At 51.5% G+C, this 24,346-nt stretch overlaps 1 protein-coding gene across 1 annotated transcript; it reads left to right on the plus strand.

The window, feature by feature from the left end:
- Nucleotides 1-7,988: 7,988 nt before the first annotated feature.
- Nucleotides 7,989-8,873, plus strand: LOC136996132 (olfactory receptor 14A16-like; the record flags this gene model as incomplete). The annotated part of the gene is made up of 1 exon (XM_067317123.1): nucleotides 7,989-8,873. A coding segment is annotated over one exon (885 nt), but the record flags the coding sequence as incomplete, so codon positions are not given.
- Between the last annotated feature and the right edge of the window lie 15,473 nt (nucleotides 8,874-24,346).

Consider the following 24,346-nt stretch of genomic DNA (forward strand, 5'->3'; position numbering starts at 1 on the left):
GCTGGTGCCTTTGGCAAGAGTCTGAGAATAGCAGATTCCTTGAGGCTGCAATGGGGGAGACGTGGAGGTAAGGATGCAACGTCCTGCTCAAGGCAGGTCCCAATAGAGGAGGTATCTTGAGGCCTTTTCCAGTGAAGTTTTCATCAGGCTCTCGCCAGTACAGCTCAGTATAGAGGGGAGACATTTGCCCCTGCCTGCTGAGACTCTGTAAGGCCAGCAGAACTGACAGTAACACTCCGATTCTTTCTTTCTTTCTTTCTAGATTGCTCCACCCATGGAGGTTCCCAGTGCAGTCCTAGAGCCCCTGAGGGTGGAGGCAGGATGCCAGGGTGTGTCCCTGTGCCTGTCAACATCTTTGCCAACATCCTGAGCCCTCTGTGAAAGCAGCTGCAAGTGAATGAGAAGAGGCTACGTATGGATGCGAAGGCTTCCATAAATGGGCCTGGCTTCCCTGGGTGACTTGGGGTGTGGGTTCAGCTCCTGGTACCTCTGCTGTGCTGCAAATTCCGCGTCCCACAACTGCTGTTACTGCCAGCCCACTCAGCAAATGCTGTTGTACCCCGTCCTTTTCCTAGAAGGTTGTGGTACCATACAGGTCGAGTCCAAGACCCTTATAATAAATGCCCACATGTCTTGAGTGCCTTTGTGTGAGTGCCCAAAAGCCTCCACAGACTGACCTGAGGAAGTCTCAGAGCTCTTGGGCTCCTGGCTCTGTGAGGGGTGAAGATGTGCCCAGGGCCAGGTTGCCCGTGGCACCCAGCCCTCAGCACTCTGTGAATGCAGCTGTGGAGCCCGGACTGCTGCTGCAGAGCCTGCGCAGCCAGGACAGCTGGCATTTCAGCAGCCGTCCAGGCTGGGGCTGTCTCCTTGCTTGGGCCTCATGTCAAAGCCTCTGCACCCTTTTCCCTTCACCAGGGCCCCTTGTCCAAGAAAGTAAAGGAAAGGAACCAAGGCTAGTTTGGGCCTTCCGGACTCTCAAGTGTTTCTCCATTGTATCTGTAGCCTTTGTTTTACTAAACAAAATCCCCATTCCCCCCCATCCCAAGCTGGAGGTTCCTGAGGGGATGGAGGTGGAAAGGAGCAGCCTGCTGTGCCCAAAGAAAGCAAGATCCTTCCCTCTGAAAAGAGCAGCATCGCCCAAGGAGCCAGCTCTGTGCCTGCCTGATCTTGTGCTGCTCATTTGCACAGGCCTTGTGAGCCTAGAGTGCCTTGGCCACCTTGTGGTGTCACCACAAGAGCTTCGCTGTGTGTCTGGGTTGAGGAGCCAAGGGAAGGCAGCGAGCAGAGCAGTGGCTGGGGAGTGTGCAAGTGGCGAGTGTCCTGCATCCATGTCTTCTTGCTGGCACCTGGCTGTATCGAGCAGAAGAGGCAGCTCTGTGGGGCAGAGACAGTGTGTTTGTAGAGTAGGTGGCAGAGCAGAGGTCTGGCGTCAGGTTGATGCCTGGTGCAGTGCTGAGTTGATGTGACAGTGTCAGCAACCCTTTGCAGCGCAGCTGCTCCCTCAGCTGATCCCTGTCCCTAGAAATGCACCAGAAATGGAAGTGGCATCCTGCTGTCATTGTGTAGGTGCTGCAGTGCAAAGGCTCCCAGCTCGGACTTGATGGCACTAAAGGAAGAGCAAGACCAATCGTTCCCTCTTGTGATTTGTGCGCAGGGTGACGGAGTGGAGCTGTGCCATGACCTGGAGAGAGTCTTACCAGGAGATGAAAGGTGTTTGCAGAAGACTGTTCTGTATGGAGTGCTAACAGCGTAATCAGGGGACATGCAAGTGGCCCAGGTGAGCTTCTCCTCTCCTCTCACTTCAGCTTCAGCACCTGACAGACCAGCTCGATGCATATTACTAATGTTTGTGTTTGTGAAGTCATTGGGGCTCAGTATCTGCTAGGCCACCAGCAGACACACTGCTTCTTTTTGTACAGGTGCAGGAGCACCTGGTAGAGCAGCAGTGTGGAGATTAGTGTTGTTTGTGCTTCTGGGGATGGTGTGCCTCAGTCCGTGCTAGGCGAGGAGCATGCACGTGGCTTCAGTGCAGACTGTGAGGTCACTTTTCTTTCAGTATGGAGAGGCCAGTGGTGGGCACATGGCTGCTGTTTTCACTTGTGAGGTCATTCTTGCCTTCCTATATAATAGGCCAGCAGATGGAATGTGGATTTGATGAAGCCTGTGAAGTCACTACTTCCTCAGCATGGGATAGGCAAGCAGCAAGCAACTTCCTTTGACACACACTGTTAGGACAGTTCTGCATCTCTAAATGACAGGCAAAAAGGAAACACGATATCACTGTTTGTGGTTGTGAGGTCAGTGGTGGCTCAGTGCCTGCTGGGCCAGTGCTAGGCCCATGGCTGCTGTTTGTGGTTGTGAGGTCACTTGTGGCTCAGTGCCTGCTAGGCCAGTGCTAGGCCCATGGCTGCTGTTTGTGGTTGTGAGGTCACTTGTCCCTCAGGGCCTGATGGGGCAGGGCCTGTCATGGGGTTAATATTTGTGGTTGTGAGGTCACTTGTGCCTCTGTCTCATAGGTTAGTGCTGGTTATGTGGGTGTGGTGTGTTTTTGTGAGGTCACTTGTGTGGCTGGTGTTTGTGGTTGTGAGGTCACTTGTTCCTCAGGACCTGATAGGCCAGTGCTGGTCATGGGGCTGCTGTTTGCGGTTGTGAGGTCACTTGTGCCTCAGGGCCTGATAGGCCAGTGCTGGTCGTTTGGGTGCTGTCTGTGGTTTTGAGGTCACTTGTGCCTCCATGGCTCATAGGCCAGTGCTGGTCATGTGGGTACTTTTTTTTTTTTTTGTGAGGTCACTTGTGCCTTAGTGCTTGACAGTTCAGTTGTGGTCCTGTGGTTGCTGTTTGTGTTTGTGAGGTCACTTGTGGCTCAGGGACTGATAGGGGACAGGGCACAGAAACAAGACCATCCTAGTAGTGAAACCTACTATTCTGACATCCGTGTGGTTCTACTTATGTGGAACCAACGCCTACAGGCGTTACCACCACGATGGGCCGGCACCTGCACCATTGGACACCTGCTCCCTTTTGCCTATCAAACAAAGAAATGAACACTAGACTTTTTGCACAATCACAACCCAGTGCACAGAAATAGGGACACCTCTAACCCCATGGTGAAGAGACCTAAAAAATTCCATCAATTTGTGTGGGCACTGTTTCCAGGTCTGGGCGTGGCCGAGTTAGAAAAAGCTGTCGTCAATATCTCCACCACCCTTGAATTCATTCAAAATGCTACTGCAGATGCCTCACAAATCTACAAATGGAAGTGAACTTTCTCGCTCAATTAGCTGTCCAAAACCGATGGGCTTTAGATTACCTCTTGGCCATGCAGGGAAGAATGTGTGTGCTGGTAAACACCGCCTGTTGTTTTTATGCAAATAAATCAAAACAAATTGAATATGCTGTAAATGTCCTTCAACAATATGTTCATATCTTCCACTGAATAGCCAAAGAGCAGCCCCTGTCTACTAGCCTAGCAGCAGACTGGTCGTGGTTGCAGTCATGGCTACCGGATCTGGAAGAGTGGACCAGACGTATTTGAATAATTTTAATGTTAATTCTGGCAGTAGGAACTGTGCTTTTCTGTTGTCTCATGCATGTGTCAAATATGTTCCACTTGCCTCTCGTGTGTAAGGGGCATAAGTCTAGACCAGCTTAACATTGAAGGCAGGTATGCATAAAAATAAAAGGAGGGAGTGTTAAGAAAATGTCCGGGGAGCCCAAAACTGGCTGCACTAGTGTACGTTTGGTCTAAGGAGTGAGTAGTAGAGGGGGGGGTCATCACTTCCATGGATCTCTTGGCTATGCTCCTGTTCACACAGCCCAGGCTGCTGTTGGCCTTCCTTGCTGCCTGGGCACACAGCTGTCTCATATTTTGCCTTCTGCCCAGCAGGACCCTCAGGTCCTTTTCAGCAGAGCTGCTCCATGGCAACCCAGTCCCCAGCCTGTATCTTTGCAGAGTGTTGGTCTGTCCCAGGTGCAAGAAGCTGGCATTTGTCCTTGCTGATTTTCATGAGATTCCTGGCAGCCCATTCCTCCTACCTGTCTAGGGCCCTCTCAGTGGCAGCCCTCAAGCATAAGACTGGTGCCCCTCACCCACTTTGGAGTCATCTACAAGCGTGATGAAAGTTACCTCCTCCAGGTCACTCATCAAAGTATTAAACAGGACAGGTCCCAGGAGAGACCCTGTGGTGCTATGTTTCTCTTCTGGCCACCAGCAGGAGAACTACCCATTCACCACAACCCTCTGAGCCCAATCGTCCAACCAGTTTTTAGCCATCTGATTGTCTTAATGTCCAAACTTATATGCAAGTATATTGAGGGAGACAGTGTAAAAAGCCTTCTTAAAGTTGAGGTAACTGTTCTTCATTGTTCTTCGTTCATCCACAAATACAGTTCGTTTAACATAGAAGGCCACCAGGTTGGTGAGGCATGCTTTACCCTTGATAAATCCATGCTGACTGTTCCCAGTAACCCTCTTCTGTTTTATGGACCCAGAAATGTGATCACAGAGGACTCACTCCATGACACACTCACGATCCAAGTGAGGCTGAACAGCCTGTAGTTCCCCAGGGTGTCCTTTTGGCCTTTTTTGAAGTGGAATACAACATTTGACTTTCTCCCATCATTGGAACCTCCTCCAGCCTCTACAGCCTTCCAAAGACAATGAAGAGTGACCTTGTGAGATAGTAGCCAGCTCTCAGCATCCTCGGCTGTAGCCTATGCAGTCCTGTAGACTTGTATGGGTTGAGTTCTCCCAAGTAAACCCTGACTCAACACTCATGCCCTGTTTTTTTTCACCTTGGCATTCCGGACTCTGGGACAATGGCCTGGGAGACCTTGTTGGTGGGGACTGAAGCAAAGGTGTTGAGTTCCCCACACCTATCTTCATCTGCTGTTACTGAAGCAACAGCAGTTCATCTTTGTGCCCTTGGCATCCCTTGCAAGCGTCAGTCCAAGAGGAGCTTTGGCTTTTCCTAACCGCTTCCCGACTTCCCTGGACAATATTTCTGAAGTCTTCCTTTGCAACCTCCCCATGCTTCCCATTCCCTCCTATTGTTCAGTCGTGAGTTGCCTGTTTAGCCAAACCCGTTTCCTGAGATGTCTATTTGTTTTCCTGAGTATCAGTATGGGCCATTCTTGAGCTTGGAGAATGCTGTTCTTCAAGACCTGCCAGCTTTCCTGAGCTCCCCTGCCCTTCAGAGCTGCTTCCCATGGGATCCCTCTACCAGGCCCCCCAGTAGGCCCAAGTCTGCTCCTCTGACATCCGCAGCTTCATAGTGAGCAGAGCTCTTGCAGTGGTAGGCAGCAAGTGTCATTTCAGATGGCCAAGGAGATTCTCCACCTGGTCCCCAGCTGGTGCTCTAGAAGGATTTGGGTCTCACAGTTGCTCCATCAGAGCAAGCAGACACTTGCACATGTCTTGGACCACCTCTATCACTTCAAATGTCCAAAGGGGTGTGAGTGTGTACAGCTGACTCCCTCCCTCCATCTCCACTGATTACAGTGGGGGCTTAGGCAAGGAGCTCCCACGCAGACGGGCATTTTGTGCACACTAAAACTTGGGCAAGGGGAATCCCATGTCCTATGAGTTTGTGGAGCGCAGGGGAGGGAACTGAATCCCACTCCATCCCAGGGGCTTCTCAATGGGCATTAGATGTATTGAATAACTCCTCTAAATCAATCCCTGAAGCACAAGTAAATGAACTCCCTCCTGTCCTTGTGCAGGTGTCCTGTCTTCTTATGAGATGGTAGCAGGGCCTTCTAGAGTGGGAGGTCTCCTCCTCCCTTAGAAAGCTGTCCTGTGATGAGACCAGCTGCAGTGCTGGACTCAGTCTCTCCCCACAGTTTAGAGAGGGACCATTGGGGATTATTTTAGTCTCCTTCAGTGGACATTTGTGAGGGGTGACTCTGCTGCCTTTCAGGAACTGTCAGCCCTGGAGCCCTGGGAGAATCTCGAGGGTGCGCAGGGGACAGAGACAGTCATGTCTTCAGCTGAGCTTCTGCTCCTGAGCTGGGCCTGGCTCCTGGGACTGCCGGAGCCCATGGCAACCTGGCAGGCACTGCAGAGAGACAGCCCTGTCCAGGAGCAGCTCCTCTTAAAAGAGCAGCAAGACTCAGGGCACTGCCTGCAGGCACCAGGATGAGATGAGTGACTCAGAAGCTGAAGACAGTTGGGAATGGGAGGATGGCCGAGAGCTCCCTGCAGGGAGGAATCTTCACAGCCGTTGACACAGTAAGTCTCTGGCTGCAGAGCAACATTGCTGCTGTGGTTCCTGGCGGGTTCTTCTGCAGCTGGCACCTTCCACAGCTGAAAGGGTCTGTCAGGGCAGCTCTGCCAGCTTCTCCTGCTTGGAGGAGGTGGTGCTTTAGAGCAGAGATTCACCTCCACACAGTCCAAGGGACAAGGCATCCTGCTCCCTTTTCCCAGGGATGGCTGCAGGGGTGTGAAGCTGGGGTGTGCACCCAGGTGTGCACAGGGCTGTAATTCAGAGCAGTGTCCCTGCACCCCAGGGTGCTGTGTGTCTGGGGCAGTGACTCTGTCACCTGCAAGGGTCAGTACTCAGCTTGCCCAGAGAGCTCCCCTCGGCACTGTGGAGAGAAGCTCTGGGTGGGAGAAGCGATCCCCAGCAGGGCAGGTTCATTCTCCTGCTGAGAGGGTGCTGCGTGGGTCAGGGCTGCTCTCAGCTCCGGCTCACCCCCACGATATTTCCAGCAGGCCTTTTCTAGAGGACAGTCAAGGCAGGGACAGGGGTTACCTTAAACAGAAGGGCTCTCCTGAGTCGGTGCTTTCATTTTCCTCCTGTTTGCAGAGTGCTGGCAGGGAAAAGACATGGAAGAGAGAAACAGCTCCCAGGAGGAAAAGCTTCGAGCAGTGAAGATAGGATCCGTGAATGAGAGGAAACTAGAACCATAAATGCTGTGGGAGGGGGAATTTGGAGACCTCCCTGTCATGCCCTTCAATGCAGACCTCTTCCTCTAAGCAAGCCCCCTGGGTCTCCTCTCCCACGCAGCAGAGCCTCTGCCCTCAAGGCCAGGGGGTCCAGGGCACGAGCTGCATGCTCTAGCCTGAGCTGCAGCAGATAAGAGGGGCATCTCTCCTTCAGCGTGCCCATCTCCCACTGTGTGACAAAGGGGCTGAGAGAGACTGTCCGGGTCTGGGAGGTGGTGCGCACAGCTGGGTGAGGGGAAGGCTTTCCTGACTGCCCTTCTGTCTCTCACTCCTTGCTTTCCCTGTGGTAGGAACATCACAGTGTTGCTCCTTGCTTCCTCATCTGTCTGTGCTGGTCTGGTTCTTGCTCTCCTGCTCTCTGAGGTTAAGGAGGGGGGTTCAGCTGCAGTTAAGGCAGTAACATCCCACTCCCACTACATTGCCTGAAGAAACAGTGCAGATAGTAAACTGATGTGACAGCAGGGTCCATCTCAGTGGGACAGGGATGTCTAGGAAGGGTCGGGTCAGCCCCTGCCTTCACTGCCCTGTTTCTCTCCCTTGCCAGAGTGGGAGCTGGTGTGACTGATCCAGATACAGACACCCCTGTTCAAGAGGGCAAGGTTGGGGGACATGACTCCCTCGCAAGGGTCTTCTCTTTCAGACACAGCTGCCATGAGTGCTGTATTTGTCTCTCACAAGGATAAAAAGAGAATATTCCTCCTGGGTCACCAAACCAAATCCCCCTCACTGAGCTCAGGGCACCGATCCCCAGGTATCCCCACCAAATACATGGGCAGTCTAACACCTCTATTTACACCCCCCAGCAGAGCAGGGCTGACTACTGTGGAGACCATGGGCAGAGCCCCCTGTGCTGCACGGCACCCTCAGCACAAAGCAGAGGTCAGGAAAGGGACCTGAACAAAGAGAAGGAGAGGCAGTGTGGGAGGTGGTATGAGGAGTAGACTGGGTTTTGCTCAGAGAAGTCTGTTCTAACCTGTCAATGCATTTTCCTCCTTGGACAGTGCCCTGAACCAAGACAGAGCAAATGCCCAACAGCAGCTCCCTGAATGATTTCCTCCTCCTGGCATTTGCAGACACACGGGAGCTGCAGCTCTTGCACTTCTCGCTCTTCCTGGGCATCTACCTGGCTGCCCTCCTGGGCAATGGCCTCATCATCACAGCCATAGCCTGCAACCACCACCTCCACATTCCCATGTACTTCTTCCTCCTCAACCTCTCCCTCCTTGACCTTGGCTCCATCTCCAACACTGTCCCCAAATCCATGGCCAATTCCCTGTGGAACACCAGGGCCATTTCCTACTCAGGATGTGCTGCCCAGATATTTTTATTTGCCTTTTTCATGTCAGCTGAGTATTCTCTCCTCACAGTCATGGCCTATGACCGCTACGTTGCCATCTGCAAGCCCCTGCACTATGGGACCCTCATGGGCAGCAGAGCTTGTGTCAAGGCGGCAGCAGCTGCCTGGGCCAGTGGTTTCCTCAATGCTCTCCTGCACACTGCTAACACATTTTCAATGCCACTCTGCCAAGGCAATGTGGTGGACCAGTTCTTCTGTGAAATCCCACAGATCCTCAAGCTCTCCTGCTCAGACTCCTACCTCAGGGAAGTAGGGGTTACTGTGTTTAGTGCCTGTCTAGGCTTTGGGTGTTTTGTTTTCATTGTGCTGTCCTACGTGCAGATCTTCTCTGCTGTGCTGAGGATCCCCTCTGAGCAGGGACGACACAAAGCCTTTTCCATGTGCCTGCCTCACCTGGCCGTGGTCTCCTTGTTTATCAGCACTGGCATGTTTGCCTACCTGAAGCCCCCCTCCCTGTCCTCTCCAGCTCTGGATCTGGTGGTGACTGTTCTGTACTCAGTGGTGCCTCCTACAGCGAACCCCCTCATCTACAGCATGAGGAACAAGGAGCTCAAAGATGCCCTGAAGAAACTGATTCAGCTGGTACTAGTTCAGCAGCAATGAGCTGCCCATCCCTCTTCACAAGGGGTTTCTAATTTCTCTCAGACAACTCTTGTGCTTTGCGCATTCTCCCTGTGATAATCATGTTAGTCCACAAAGGTCTGAATTCCTTCCACTTCTCTAGGAGTACAAACCCAGTCTCTCTGACCCGGAGGCCTTCTGTGAACTTGTCTATCACTGTGGCAGACGTGGTCTCTTTAATAAAAGAGGGTTTCCTCAGTTTAGTGCTTGAAGGTTGGGCTCTTCTTCCAAAGCTGGAGTCAAAAATGTGCTCAAGGACTTTCACCCTGAAAGGGCCTGTTGCTTTTCAGAGGGTCTCCTTGGGCTCAAGATGATGAACTCAAGGGGTGATTTGTTAGGGAACCAGGGCTGGATTCAGTTGTCACTTGTGGGTGCCCAGTGCTCCTGGAGTTGGTGAATGGTCATGTGATATCTCCCATATGACAGGGCTGGAGATTGATGCCCGTCCTTCTCAAAGGGAGTATGGATTCCCTCAGGAGAGCAGAGGGCATCTCCAGGGGCACCATGTGCCTCGGGGTGGACAGTGAATGGAGCTTCACAGGATCAAGTGGAGTCAGCCAGCGGTTCAGCAGGAGCTGATACAGCCCTGCAGCCACTCTCTGGCCCCCAGCCCTCCCCACCTTTCTCCCAAAACATGACATCCATCTTCAAGAAGGACAAGAAGGAGGATCTGGGGAAGGACCTGGGGGTCATGGTGGATATCAAGTTGACAAGAAGTCAGCAAGGAGCTCTTGTAGCAAAGATGGACACCGTTTTCCTGGCTTGTATTAGCAAGAGTGCAGGCAGCAGGGCAAGTGCAGTGGGACACTGGAAATATCCTGGCAGCCTCGACCAAAAAGGAGCAAAATAAAGAAAAGGCAGAACTGGCAGACTACCCACGTTGGAGACAGCGGTATGATCAACCCAAGTACTGCAGACATTTTAAAACAACCCCCCAAAAATGGCATTTCTGCCAGTGGCCAAGTGGCTGGAGCCAGATGTGCCCAGACTTGCTCACGGGGGAGAGCTCCAGGGGGACTTCTGATTTACTCTGCCTCTAATAGCATGGCCAAGAATATGATTATGCAGGGGTAGAACATGTTTTTGCAAGTCTAACTTTTTAACTAAAGCATTAGGGCTCATGCTCAAGCACACCAATGTGGGGGGCATTGGCTTTTCATTGGCTTCAGTAGGTGCAGGATGAAGCCTGCATTTGGTCTGAAAGAGAAAAGATTGGGACTGAATGTCCTGGGACTGATTATAGACTGATGCTTTCTCTGCTCTTCAGTGATACTTCCTCTGGTCACACCTCAGTCTACCCTGAACTCTATTTTACCCCTTGCATAATAGATCAGGACTGTGGAGAAAGAGCTGAGTCCAGGGCAATGCCACGCTGATAATCTGGGCAGCCTGGGGAGCCCCCTGAGAAAGGAAATGTGTGCACGAGACCTCACAGCAAAGGCCTGGCTAAACCAAGTGACAGTGACCCTCCTGAGGTGCCAAGGATCCCAAGCTCTGAGCCACAGGGCTTCATACGGCCTCCTCTGCTCATGCCTTGGGCTCATGAAACATCTCACAGACTAAGATAAATGTGTGTGGGAGAGGTGGAGAAAGAAAGTAGAAATGAATCAAAAGAGGGAGAATTTGGGCCTGGAGTCCCATCAGTAAACATCTCCAAATACGGGTGGATTTACCCCCTCTCTGGCAAGGCTGTTTCTTCCATGACCAGCAGTACCTGGAGGAAGGAAGGGTTTTTTTCCTGACACTGCTTGTGGGATGGAGGGCAGCAGGATTTGGGAGACTCCTTCCAGCCGAAGGGGAGTCTCTGGGCACTCAGGCAAAGATTTCAGCCTGGGACCTTCAAGTCCTGGGTGGCTAAAGACTACAGGATGCCTCCAATGTGTAGCTCACAAGGGACCTGAGTGACGTCACAGCCACCATTGAAACACCCTCAGAAGCAGATCCCATAACATCTGTCCTGAATGAGAACTGCAGTATTTCCCTACCTTTCTCTGTGCACCTAAAGCTTCCTTTTTAGCTCCTCAGCCCTGGGAAGCAGCCTCAGCTTCTGGAGTGGTGGGGAAGGCACCAGTGACTGCCAGCCCTGCCACTACACCCAGAATTTCTTTGTATTGACCTGAACCAAGTCCCCAGGGTGCTCCCTGCAGCCGACTGGATGGGGGCAGATGGGACCTGGCCATTCCTGTTCCTCCAAAGCATGTTGCTTGAGGAAGTGCTGGAAGAAGAGGCCTGGTGGGATCCTCATGGCACTGCACTGCCTGGGGCTGTGATCACCCCCTGCAGTTCCTAGGCCAGGCGCTTGTGGACAAGCAGGCAGCAGTGCTTATGGGAGTCCATTAGGATCATGCCCTCCAGATGAGCAGGGAGACCTCAGGATCTTATCACCCTGTAGGAGAGCAGCTGGTCACTCAGAGGACTGGGGAGAGGAGGGACAGGTCCCATGGCTCGTGAGGTGAAGATGCTGAGGTGTGCCTGTGGCCAGGGCACTGCTACCTCCTAGGCCCTCTGCCAGCTCCTGGGAAGCCACTGCAGGAGCAAGAAAATCCTGGAGAACAACCTTCCCCATGTTCCTGGGAGTGAATCACAGGGTCACTTGTGTGTGAGAAAATGACCATCCAGCAGCGGGCACATGACTCAGATGTGGGCCTGTAAGGTCAGTGCCGCTTCAGTACCTGATAGACAAGAACCAGGCACATGGCTTCAGTGCTGACTGAACTCACTTTTTCCTCAGTACCTGATAGGCCATCAGCAGGCTCTTGGTTGGTGTAGGTTCCTGTGAAGTCACCTCTGCCTGTGCTGCTGTTGGGCCAGAAGCAGGTTAATGGCTTCACTGTTGTCTGTGAGGTCACTGATACCTGAAGAAGTGAGAGGCCACTGGCAGACACAGGGTCAGCAAAGCGGCTGTGATGTCATTCCAATATGAGCAGCTTATAGACCAACAGCGGGAAGAAGGCTGTGAAATGTATTGTGAGGCCACTTCTGCCTGAGCACCTGATAGGCAAGTAGCAGGAAGGTGCTTGGGATGTTGACTGTGAAGTCACTGCTGCTTCAGTACCTGATCTGCCAAAAGTGGGACATGGTTGTGATGCTGAGTGAGCTCACGTCCTTCTCTATAGATCGCATGCCGTCAGCAGGCCCTTGCTTGCTGTTGGTTCATGTGAAGTCACCTCTGTCTGCTGCTGATAGGCCAGAAGCAGGTTTATGGCTTGAGTGGAGACTGTGAGGTCACTTCTGCCTGAGTCCCGGACAGGCCAGCAGCAGGAAGGGCATCAGCAAAGCAGCTGTGAGGTCACGTCAGCCTGAGCAGCTGAGCAGCAGCAACAGGGCAGTGAAATGGCTGGTGAGGCCACTTCTGTCTCTGGGGACGACAGGCCAGAAAGGCGCTGGCCTTGCAGGGCTGTTCCCTGCTGGGCTGGGGCTCTCCAGGGAGGCCTGAGCCGCCCCCAGGCTGTGCTGGGCAGGGAGGGCTTGTCCTGGGATCCCACTGCCATGGATCCATCAGGGTGCCTGGAGTGCGTGGAATAGGCTCATCACCGAGTTCATGCAAGCAGGGATTTGGTTGGCTTCTTTGGGACTTTTTGGACACTGGAAGAAAGAGCCTGCTGTTGCATTTAGAAAGAAACACTTATCAGCTGGTAGAAAAGAAGCGCACGCAGCACAGAGCTATGAAACCACAGTTCCTGCAGTTGTGTGGGGAGTCTGTTGTTCTACACAAGTGCTCTGTCATGAAATATATATATATATAATCAATACACACACATATATACACACATATATGTGGATATACATAAATACATATCACAGAAATATATATAAATCATAAATATGTGTGTGTGAGTGTGTGTATGTGTGTGTGTATGTGTGTGTGTGTGTGTGTGTGTGTGTGTATATATATTCTTTACGTGTCTAGGAACTACAGAAGGCATTCCTGAGCATCATCCTTTTTTTTTTTTTCCCCCTTGGGAGAATAGGTGTTTTCAGCACTGGAGAAAGACATTTAGCCAAATCAGGATATTCAGGAGAGCTTTGCACAGACTTGTAGAGTCTCCTGTGCTGTGTGGTAGGAGGAAGACTTAAGAATATAGCGTGTTCCCATTAAATCACAAAATGCAAGAGAATGTGTTTCAGCACTAATTTGGAAGCTGTACTAGTGCAAGTGAGGCAAATGGACTATTCAGGGAAGTTAACCAACATCTCTTGTCTTTCAGGTGGTATTAATCATATTTTAAAAGAGGATGCAATGTACAGTGATGAGGAATCACCTTCAGGGTTCTGAGGCTGAATTGTCTCATCAAATGCCTACTAGACAAGAGGAAACATTCCTTAACTGCAACAGGTAAATGTCTGTGTCCCTTGGACTCAAACTGCTGGGTCTTTGCAAACAGCCTTGGCTGTTTGAAGAGTGAGGGATGGGAGAATAAAGAGTAGAGAAAAGCTGGTCGGGAAGGGAAGGTTATATCAATACATGGAAGAAGTAAGCATGAAGCTGAAACTCGGTACTGGAGTTCCAATACAGTACGTTGTTATTACTGACCAAAAGGAAGGACCGAGCCTCCACCAGAAAGATCCACAGACTCTTAGTCATGTTGATTTAAAACACAGTATTCCTGAAGTGACTCAAAACCAAGGAAATGTGTTGTCCATCCTTTTAAGTAAACAAAAACAAAAGCAACAACAAAAAAAAACCTGTATGGGTTTGTGTAGTCAAACAGTGGGAGAGCCAGGCTACAGGCAAAGGTGTCCCCTGGAGCCTGCAGGAATAGGTGCTCTGGAGAAGCTGGCAGCTCCTACCCTGGGCCTCTCCGCTCTGTTTGCTAGCACCACCTCCCCTGAAGAAAGATGCACTCTGGCACCTTTTCGCTTCTTTAATCGCCTAGGATTCATTGACTCAAGTGAGGTAGGTGTCACTCATGGTAAGGAGGTGGCCTGGTTTTAATGTGCTTCCTATCATTTCTGCCTGAAAATCCACATTTCTTTTAGACTGAAGGACATCAAATGATGCTGTTGTGCATGACTCTTTTCTCCATTCCAAATTCAACAGGCAGGAGGTTGCTGTCAGCTCAGGGAGCTGGAAGACACGGCTCATAAACCTCTCTCCATGGCAAGAGCTCCTGCTGACCTCAGTGGGATTCAGACTGTGGTTTTTGTCTCCTCATAAGACTCTGTAGCTCCCAGGAGGTGGTTCTGCATCAGCTTGACTGCATCTCATGCCCTTCTCCTAGCCTCCTTTCTTGTAACGCTGCCTTTTTTTTTGGGGGGGGGGGGGGAAGAAATGTGTTTCCTTTCTTTCATTGTACTTAAGAGGAACAGTTATTGTACACTTGTTGATTAGTGTAAACATTTCCTTTAGTTGGGTACAGTTACCAAATATAAACAATGCCACAGCCTGAACTGCCACATTGGAGGCACTAAAAGCATTTCAGCACTTCTATTTGTACATCTGTGCCTTTTTCTTAAGGAGAAAGTTATATAGCATAAATAGACTTGGTGCTGTTCTGTTCCTTTTTACTTTTAGGCAGGAAATGGATTCTGTTCTTTGACATCCCTGTATTACAGCATCTGCACCTTTAGTGGAAGCACTTGAGAGCTCTTAAAGCATGGACAGATATGTTACATGGTTGGATGCTCATCTGCCACATAAGAGGATTATCTCCCTTCGGGTTATGTGATGGTTGCCTCTGTGGTCATCTACCAGTAATGTCTAGTCAGTGCCCACATCTACTGTTAGCACTTTCCTCCTGGGGACCAGAACTGCCTGAGTGTTGCTCATCTGATCAGACGCACAGTGAAATGCATCCTGGGAAAAGATGCTTGCCGCTTTGTTCATGGGGTAGAGGTTTGTCTGCTTATGTGCTTGAGGTACCACCTGCAGGCAATGGCCTTTGATCTTCCCGAGCAAGGAACCTGGTTGGAAGGAGCCTCTGGAAATGAGACAGCAGGCTTTCCTTTTTCGGTTTCCTACTCAGTTATGTATCCTTGAAGCACCTGAATGCTGTGCTTTCCCAAGCAAATGGATACCGTCATCACACGAGCACCCTACCTGAATCTTCTAGAATTTGCTGCGGCAGCAAACAGCACTGAAAACGTTTGTCCAAAATGTTTTCTGAGATCAAGAGACTCACTCAGACCCAGCCTTCCCCCCATTCCCACACACACAGCCTTATTAGACAGATGTATAATTTTTCCTGGGAGAATAATTCTGGTGATTTCAAGATAGTTATTTATATCCTGAAACAAATGAATGAAATGTTTGCAAAGTGCAAGCCAATCAAGATCTGTTGACCAACAGCATGTCTTCTGACAGTCTGCCATTGCAAAAGATAGGTGTCACAGTGTTCGTAGTAGAAATGGCTTTAGCATTTCAGTGCCTTAACTACAATATCAGTTCTTTCTTCATAAGGGCCCAATCTTTACAAATTAGGAATCTGAATTCCATCCTGTTTTTGGTAACTTTGGGAAGACAACTACACCGATTTCCATCAGCAGACTTCAGTAGGAGTACATCCTCCACTTTCTAGGCTTCTGGGGGTTGCCATTAACAGGTTACACTTCTGGTGATGATGTTTTCCTGAATACAGAAACACAAATCTTTAACGGATGTGTTTATCCCGCATCATCCTTTTCTGCAGAGATGCTGCCCAGCCAGGCACTCCCCAGCCTGTATCACTGCAGGGTGTTGGTCTGTCCCAGGGGCAGGACCTGGTTGTTTAGTTTTGAATTTCACAAAGTTCCTGGCCACCCATTCCTCCTGCCTGCTGAGGTCCATCTGGATGGCAGCCCTTGAGCTTAGGACTGTTCTCCTGATTAAGTGCCATCTACAAATGTGATGAGAGTTGTGTTCTCCAGGACACTGATAAACTTATTTTTATACAAGAATATTCTTGGAGACAGTATCAAACTCCTTGCTAAAATCATCGTAAATGACACCCACTACTCTCCTCTCCTCACCAAGTGCAGATCTTTTATCACAGAAGGCAATCAGGTTGGTCAGGAATCATTTCTCTGCACTAAATCCATGCTGGCAGTTCCCAAGCACCTTCTTCTCCTTCAGGTGCCCAGAAATGTGGTGCAAGACGATTCATTCCATGAAACACTCCTCACCAAAGTGAGGCTGAAGGGCCTGCAGCTCCCTGGTTTGTCCTTGTGGCCTTTTCTGATGATGGACACAACATACTCCTTCTCCTGGTCATTGGGGCCTCCCCTGATCTCCACAACCTTTCAAAGAGGATAGAGACTAGCCTTGTTGTGAGAGCAGCCAGCCCTCTCAATGTCCTCAGGTTCAGCCCATCCGGTCCCATAGACTTGTATGGGTTGAGTTCTTGCAAGTCATCCCTCACTCAGTCATCACCCAACATTGGTTGCTTCTTTTTTCCCCCTCTGGACTCCTGACCAGGAACAACAGCCTAGGAGACCTTCTTGGTGAAGACTGAGGCCAAGAAGGCCTTGAGCTCTTCACACCTATCTACATCTGCTGTTAATAGATTCCTTGCCGGATCCTGCAGTGAGCCAACATTTTCCTTTTTACTCTTTTCCTGAAACTGAAGCTGTAGCAGCTCTTCTTCCTGCTCTTGATGTTCCCTGCAATGGGCAATCCTAGGGGAGCTTTGGCTTCCCTAACACCATCCCTTCTCACTGGACAATATTTCTAAATACCATCTTGCAGCCCCTCCTTCCTTCTGCTTCCTTATTGCCCTGGAGCTCAGTCCTGAGTTCCCAGTGTAGCCAAGCTGATCTCCCAAGAGGTCTACTAGTTTTACTGAGTACCACTATGGACTATTTCTGTGCTTGCTGGGTGCTGTCCTTAAAGACCTGCTGGCTTTCCTGAGCTGCTGGGCCCTTCAGAACTGCCTCCCATGGGATCCCCCACCAGTCCCCTCAACAGGCCCAAGTCTGCCCCTCTGAAGTCCAGGGTCTGTGCTCCTCTACTATCCTTCCTCACTCCACTCAGGATCTGGATGTCACTGTAGGCAAGGCAGACACTGACTGTACCATCCCTGATCAGTTCCTCCCTGTCTGAAGTTTTCAGATACAAAGAAGCATCACAAATCGTGCATTTGTGCTAAGAAGCTGTCCCTGATGCCCTCCAGAAACCTCCTGGTCTGCTTGCACTCTGCTGTTTGTCCTTCCAGTTCATGTCAGGGGGATTAAAGTCCCCCCCAGTAAGAACCAGGGTCTGTGATCCACAGAATTTCTCACATTGCTTAAAGGAGACTGCATCCACCTCCTCACCCTAATTGGGTGGTCTGTAACTCTCATTGCGATGTCACCCTTGTCACCCACAAGCTCACACCCAAAGCCTTGCCTTAATGTGTTAGGAGCTCCACATGTCTGAGCTGTCCCTTCACACAAGGGGCATCCCCTTTCCTCATCTTCCCCGTTGGTCTCTCCTGAAGAGTTTGTATCCTACCATCAGGGCTCTCCTATCGTGCAAGTGATCCCACCACATCTCAGTACTCTAGCAATGTTTCCGTCAGATTGGTCATGGTGAAACCTGTTACTGGGGGCCAAGGACACTGTGTGTGCGATGGCCCCACTTCAGAGCAGAACCATGCTGGTATATAAAGCAGGTGGCAATGTCATGGTGGAAGGAGGTTCCCACTAAGAGAGCAAAGCCTGCAGTGCCCAAGGCCAGGCAGAAACAGAGCTGGGCTGTGCAGGAATGGCAGGAAAGAGGTTTGCAGCCTGAGTTGACCCTGCAGCACCTTGGGGCCTGTGACAGAAGTGAACCAATATCCAGGCAGGATAAGGTGCCACTGAAGAAGTCCCTGGCCTGGACAGCCTGCGATCCAGTGACCCTGTGGACCTTATTAGCACAGTCCCTGTTTATGTCATCTGGGGGTGAAAAGAGGGTCAGGGAGAAGAGAACTAGATGGTTTTAAGAGCGCAGGGACATGAGTGGAGACCTTGGTGTGATGTGCCTCCAATCAATGCAGCACGCTTGGATGTGGGCAGTACAGCCTGTGCCCGAAGGCAGAGGTAGGATTCATTTGTTTGGGCACAGGGAGGAAACGCAAGATGCCCTGGGGCACTTGCTCAGCACCACTCCAAAAGGACATGGCTTTCCTGTAGGGGCCATACTGTGTGTGCTAGAAACATGCAGTTGTGCCGGACACCTCAGACATCTGACATGGACCTGCCAGTCTATTTTTATGTCATTACATGCAGTGTCTGCCCTGGATTACATCAGGATTTTGCACATTAGGCATCTGCTTGTGTCACAGCTTCCTAGTGAGTGGTGCTCTAGCAGTATTAGGCATCTGGGGTCATTTGAAATGGCCAAGGAAATTGCCCACCTGGCCCCCACCTCATGCTCCAGAAGGATGTGGGCCTCCCAGTTGCTCCATCAGAGCAAGCAGACACTGGCACATGTCTTGGACCACCTCTGTCTCTTCAACTGTCACCAGGTGTTTGTGTGTGACTCCCATCCTCCATCTCCAGTGATTATAACGTGAGCTTAGACAGGTATCTCACACGCAGACATCTATTTTGTGTACACTTTGGCTTGGGCAAGGAGAATCCCACCTCCTGCTTTTCTTTTTTGTGGAGTTGGTGGGAGAGAGCTGAATCCCACTGCATCCCAGGGGCTTCTAAATAGGCATGTGATGCCCAGATTGACTCATCTGAATCAAAACCTGAACCATGGGTAGATGACCTCCCTTCTTGTCCTCGAGTCTGTCCTGCCTAGTTAGGAGTGAGACATTTCCACCTCTTGCAGATAACCATCCTGTGATGAGACAAATCATAATGCTGGAATCAGTCTTCCTTCAGTGTTGAGAAAGAGACCAATGGTGATTATTTTAGTCTACTTCAGGGAACATTTCCCAGGAGGAGGGAGCACAAGGGACAGAGGAAGTCCGGACTTCAGCTGGGCCCTTGCTCCTGGGCAGAGCCAGGCTCCTGCAATGGAAGGAGCTCATGGCAACCTGGCAGCATTGCTGAGAGACAGCTGTGTCCAGAGGCAGCTCCTCTGCAAAGAGCAGCAGGGCTGCAGGCTCTGCCTGCTGCTGCTGACATGAGATGAGACAAGGCAGAGAGAAGTGAAAGGCAGTGTGGAGTGGGAAGAGAGAGGAGAGCTCATTGTGGGAGGAATCTTCACAGCTCCTTGACACGGTAAGTCTCTGGCTGGAGGGCAATGCTACTGAGGTTCCTGGAGGGATCTTCTAAACCCATCCCATCCTACGACTGATAGATTCAGTCATGAATTCAGTGACCTCTGGTCTTTGAGAATCTTCATCAACCCCCTTCAACCCCACCTCAGCCTACAGACAGCACCAGCAGCACCTTGACTGCTTTATAAGAGTTTTCCTGACCTGCTCCTTAGGACTTGTGAGAACAGAGACACCTGTGCCCAGTGCCCTGTCCTGGGTGGCTTCTGTAGGGCAGAATGGAGCACGCAGAGGGTGGGATGGGGTCTGTGAGCAGCGGCAAGGAAAAGATGTTGGGACAGAGTAAGAGCTGGCAGCAGGGACAGTGCCAGGAGGCAGAGATGGGCAGGGAATGAGAGGGAACTGCGAACAGAATTGTCCTGGGAGAATGGATCTGAGCAAGTCTTGGTCAGTCCCTCCAATGCAGACAGCTTCTTCCGAAAAAGCCCCCCATGTCTCTTCTCTGACCCAGCAGAGCCTCTGCCCTGACAGCCGTGGAGTCCAGGGTCTGAGAGTGACTGCCCTGTGTTGTCACCGTCTGCGAGGTGGCATGCCCAGGTGGGTAAGGTGAGGGCTTTCCTGAGTGCCCATCTGCCCCTCTCTCCTTGCCTCCCTTGGCAGCAGGATCATGGTGTTGCTCCTTGTTTCCCCTCCTCTCCATGCTGCTCCTGTTCTTCTCTCAGGCTCCCTGGTGTTGGTGGGTTTTCAGCTGCAGTTCAGACACCTGCCCTGCGAGTTGTGCAACAGAGGGGTCTGCTTGGGAGTGAGGTGTCTGCAGCCCCCTTCTAGCCCATGCGGTTACAGGAAATGCAGTCTGTGGGGTTTGGAAATGAGCTGACTCTCCCTTAAGGAGAGCCCATCTTCAGTCCTAACAGTCCTTTGACCATTTCCCAGCCATGTCCTGCCAGACTTTGAGCTGCCCTCCAGAAAGGCGCTGCTGTCTCATAGCACCTCTGTGATATCTGAGAGAGAAATGAAGAAGGTGCAGAGATGCTGAGAGTATGGAGATGGTGGTGGGAAACTGTATATGGGCATCTGAAAAGAGCCCTGTGTGTCCTTGGCTAGAAGGGGAGTGTAGAGACCTCCCTCTGGTGCCCTGAGAAAGGGGGAGATGGTTGGAGATCTGCGGTTTTGAAACTGGACTTGTCTGCTCTCAGAGGGGCTGGTTTCTTTTTAGGGCAACATATGGGAGTGATCATCCCCCAGCTCCAAGAGGTGCGAGCAAAGGACAGCTGGGAACAAGGCTAATAGACAGACAAGCTGTCCTCACTCTGCACCAAGGGACAGGGAATCCATTTTTCTCAGGATTCACAGTAGAAATGCTGAGAATTGCTGCCTTTGAGGATCACTTCCCGGGGGTGACAGAGGCATCTCAAAGAAAATAAACACTATTAAAAAATACCCCAAAATCTGTTCCTCCAACCTCATTCTTTAGAAGTGGTGGTGCAGATGCTGAAAAGCCCTTCCACATGCCCAATGGATTTCACCTGAGAGGAACTGTGACTGTCAGAGCTAGTGACCCCCACTCCCATGTATCCCACCACTGTACAGCCTGACTGAGTCCTGTGGAGCTCATGGGCAGAAGTCCCTGTTCCTCATAAAACACTCCGCCAGTGCGAAGAGGAGCTCAAGCAAGGGAGCTGCGCACAGATCCTCTCCATAATGAGAGAGGCAAAGTGGGGGGTTGCATGAGAACTGGAACATTTGGGGGGGGGGGGTTCTGTGCTTGAAAAGTCTCTCCTAACTTCTCAATTTCTCTTCTTCTTTGGACAGTCCCCCATGCCCAGAGATAGCAAAATGTCCAACAGCAGCTCCCTCAATGAGTTCCTCCTCCTGGCATTTGCGGACACACGGGAGCTGCAGCTCTTGCACTTCTCACTCTTCCTAGGCATCTACCTGGCTGCCCTCCTGGGCAACGGCCTCATCATCACAGCCGTAGCCTGCGACCACCACCTCCACACCCCCATGTACTTCTTCCTCCTCAACCTCTCCCTCCTCGACCTTGGCACCATCTCCACCACTGTCCCCAAATCCATGGCTAACTCCCTCTGGAACACCAGGGCCATTTCCTACTCAGAATGTGCTGCTCAGCTCTTCCTGGTTGTCTTCTTTTTTACAGGAGAGTTCTCTATTCTCACAGTCATGGCCTATGATCGTTTTGTTGCCATCTGCAAGCCCCTGCACTACGGGACCATCATGGGTGGTAGAGCTTGTGCCAAAATGGCAGCAGCTGCCTGGGGCAGTGCTTTTCTGTATTCTTTGCTGCACACTGGGAACACATTTTCCATACCACTCTGCCAAGGCAACACAGTGGACCAGTTCTTCTGTGAAATTCCCCAGATCCTCAAGCTTTCCTGCTCAGACTCCTACCTCAGGGAAGTTGGGGTTATTGTGTTTAGTGCCTGTTTATTCTCTGGGTGTTTCATTTTCATTGTGCTGTCCTACGTGCAGATCTTCACTGCTGTGCTGAGGATCCCCTCTGAGCAGGGACGACACAAAGCCTTTTCCATGTGCCTGCCTCACCTGGCTGTGGTCTCCCTGTACATCAGCACTGCTTTTTTTGCCTACCTGAAGCCCCCCTCCCTCTCCTCCCCAGCTGTGGATCTGGTGGTGGCTGTTCTGTACGCAGTGGTGCCTCCAACAGTGAACCCCCTCATCTACAGCATGAGGAACAAGGAGCTCAAAGATGCCCTGAGGAAAGTGATTTTGTGGATATTTTTCATCAGTGGGAAAATTGCCTTTGCTCTCCACAATGGAATCCCAGGGCATCACAACGAGCCTTGAACTTTGTTTGTTCACTTTATTTTTATTATTACTATTGTTACTATTATTATTAATATTATTATTTGTTATCATGTTACTACACAAATATTTGGATTCATTCCACCTTTACTGAGACTGCTCTATCTCACCTGGTACCCACATAAAATTGTGTCTAATGCTGCGTCAGAACTGACTCCTGTGCAGTATCTTTGTAATAAAGTAAGTTCTGCACAGTGCAGTGCCTGAAGGCTGGGCTTTTCTTCCCAAGCTGGTGTCAAGAAGAGGCCTAAGGAATTGCATGTCAAAAGGGCCTGCTGGGCAGAGATGTCTATGGGTTTAGAAGCAAAAAGCTCCTAATCATGTAATGATCTCTTAGAGACCAAGGGCTGGATTTAGGACTCACCCATTGGTGTCCAGTAACAGTGGAGATGATGAATTGTCAGTGATGATGTACACACCCAGGGCCGTTCCACATGTTAAAGCACAGTGTCAGATGCCTGTCCTTCTGGAGGGGAAGCCGGAGGTGCCAGGAGATCTCTGGGAATCTCCTGGGACAGTGTGTGCCTGGGGTGGGCAGTGAGTGGAGCCTCACAAAGGGAGAGGTCCTCCAAGATGGAGTCACCTAAAGGTAAAGTGTTAAACCCAGGTATCCATGGGCAAAGGAGGACTCTGCCATCCCAGCAGAGGCAGTGGGGACCCATCTGTCATGGGGAAGGGAGACTGGAGAGCAATTCATGTCGTCAGTGTGATACCAGGGGCAAGATGTAGAGGCGCACCTGGACTCAACTAGTACCCTTGGAAATGCTCCATAGTCCCTCCAAGCACCTGCCACATCCACAGTCCCTGGAGGGATTAGAGGCCGTGATCCCCATTTGGTTGGGTCTGCTTCCCACCCTGACCAGCATGGCCAGTGCAGAGTGACCCCGTGGCCCTGTGGCCCCACAGCCCGCTCACTCTGCAGAGCAGCACCATCAGCTCGGGGCCCTGTGGCAGAAGAGGGGAGGGGGTGTGGGAATGGCCAGCGAGATCAGAGGAGGGATTGGGAGAGATGAGAAGGAAGGGGAACTTGGAGAGAAAAATGCTGACATTTAATCCAAGACAATGTTCAGAGTGTGGGTACACTAAAGCAAGTTCATGGTGCAGAGTCAGAAGTCCCTGCTATCCTGGCACTCCACATGGCCTGGGAAGTGCCTGAAAAAGGATTAACGCTCCCCACCCTCCCAGCTCCTTGTGCCATCCTCCCTCCTGACGGGTGGCACCAAAAAGAACGCTGGGAGCCCTTGTGGGAGCTTGTGTTGAAGGAAGCAGCACCCAGGAGCCATATGAGTTTGCTGCTGTCCCTCAGGCCCTGTCCCCAGCACATGCCCTTCAGACAATGTGTGTGTCTTCAGACACCCTGTGTGCTAGTCCTTACCCCAAATGTCACCACCAGACAAGGCTCCATGCCCAGGTAGAGGACTGGGCATCCAGCTGTGAGTCCAGGGAGGACGAGCCCTCTGCTGGGTCCTCTGCAGGGCTGGCAGGGAGCATGCAGAGCACATCCTGGGGCTGTCTACTGGGCCTGTAGACCATCCTCCTCCCATGGGGGACCTCATACAGGGTCTGTCAGAACAAAGATGCAGCCCAGCTTGTTGTTGCGTGAGCAGAGAGGAGAAACTGCCCCAGGAAACTCCTCCCAGACCCAGCCCCTCGTACCAGCCATTTCCAGCACTGGCCATTCCCTGTGGTGCTGGTGAGGGGTGATCTTGGAATGTGACCAGCTCCGTCTGCCTGCTGGGCTCAGCACCTGTGTGGGGGGGATGGCCATCCTTCCTGGCCTATCTCCTGGGGCCCAGGCACCAGCAGACCCCAGCACATGGCCTTCTGCTAATCCCGGGAGGGACAGGATGAGGGTTGGGCAGGGTCTGGGGACTGGTGGGAGGCTGCTGAACAGGAAGGCCATAGTGGCCAGGGCACCAAGGGCTGGGCCAGTGCAGGGATGAGGTGCAGATGGGAGCCACAACACTCCAGAAGCTCCTAACAGTCGTGGAGGGGACTCACTGCTGTTAGCAGGGCTGGGGGTCTCTTGGGGACTGCAGCCATCAGCACTGCCTGCCAGGACCCTCAGACCCAGCAGAGATGCTCAGTGCTCAGTTCCATAGTTTATGGTGCTCACTGTCTCTTGTGTCACCATCCTCTCTCAGGAGCACTGCTGGGTGCATCACTCCCTGCCTGGGTGTGGGAAGGAGCTGCTGGAGCTTCTCTTCTCAGCCCTGCTGACCCCAGCTCTGCCCTGGTGTCAGCCCACAGGCTCTGCCCTGAGTCATGTTTTGTCTCCATACGCTTTCCTCTGAGACCATGTGGGGACCTGCAGCATGTAGGTCTGCTTAGAGCTGGCCACCATGGCCCACCTGCACGGTCCCAGGAGATCCCAGCAAGGCTGTGCTTGGAGTTGAGGCTGTGATTGTCCTCGGTCAACGTAGATGGGATGGTGTGGGTGGGGGCCAAGGGGAGGAAAGCACAAGAGACAAGTTT

The sequence above is a fragment of the Apteryx mantelli genome, unplaced genomic scaffold (genome assembly GCF_036417845.1).
Source record: "Apteryx mantelli isolate bAptMan1 unplaced genomic scaffold, bAptMan1.hap1 HAP1_SCAFFOLD_20, whole genome shotgun sequence".
Taxonomy (NCBI): domain Eukaryota; kingdom Metazoa; phylum Chordata; class Aves; order Apterygiformes; family Apterygidae; genus Apteryx; species Apteryx mantelli.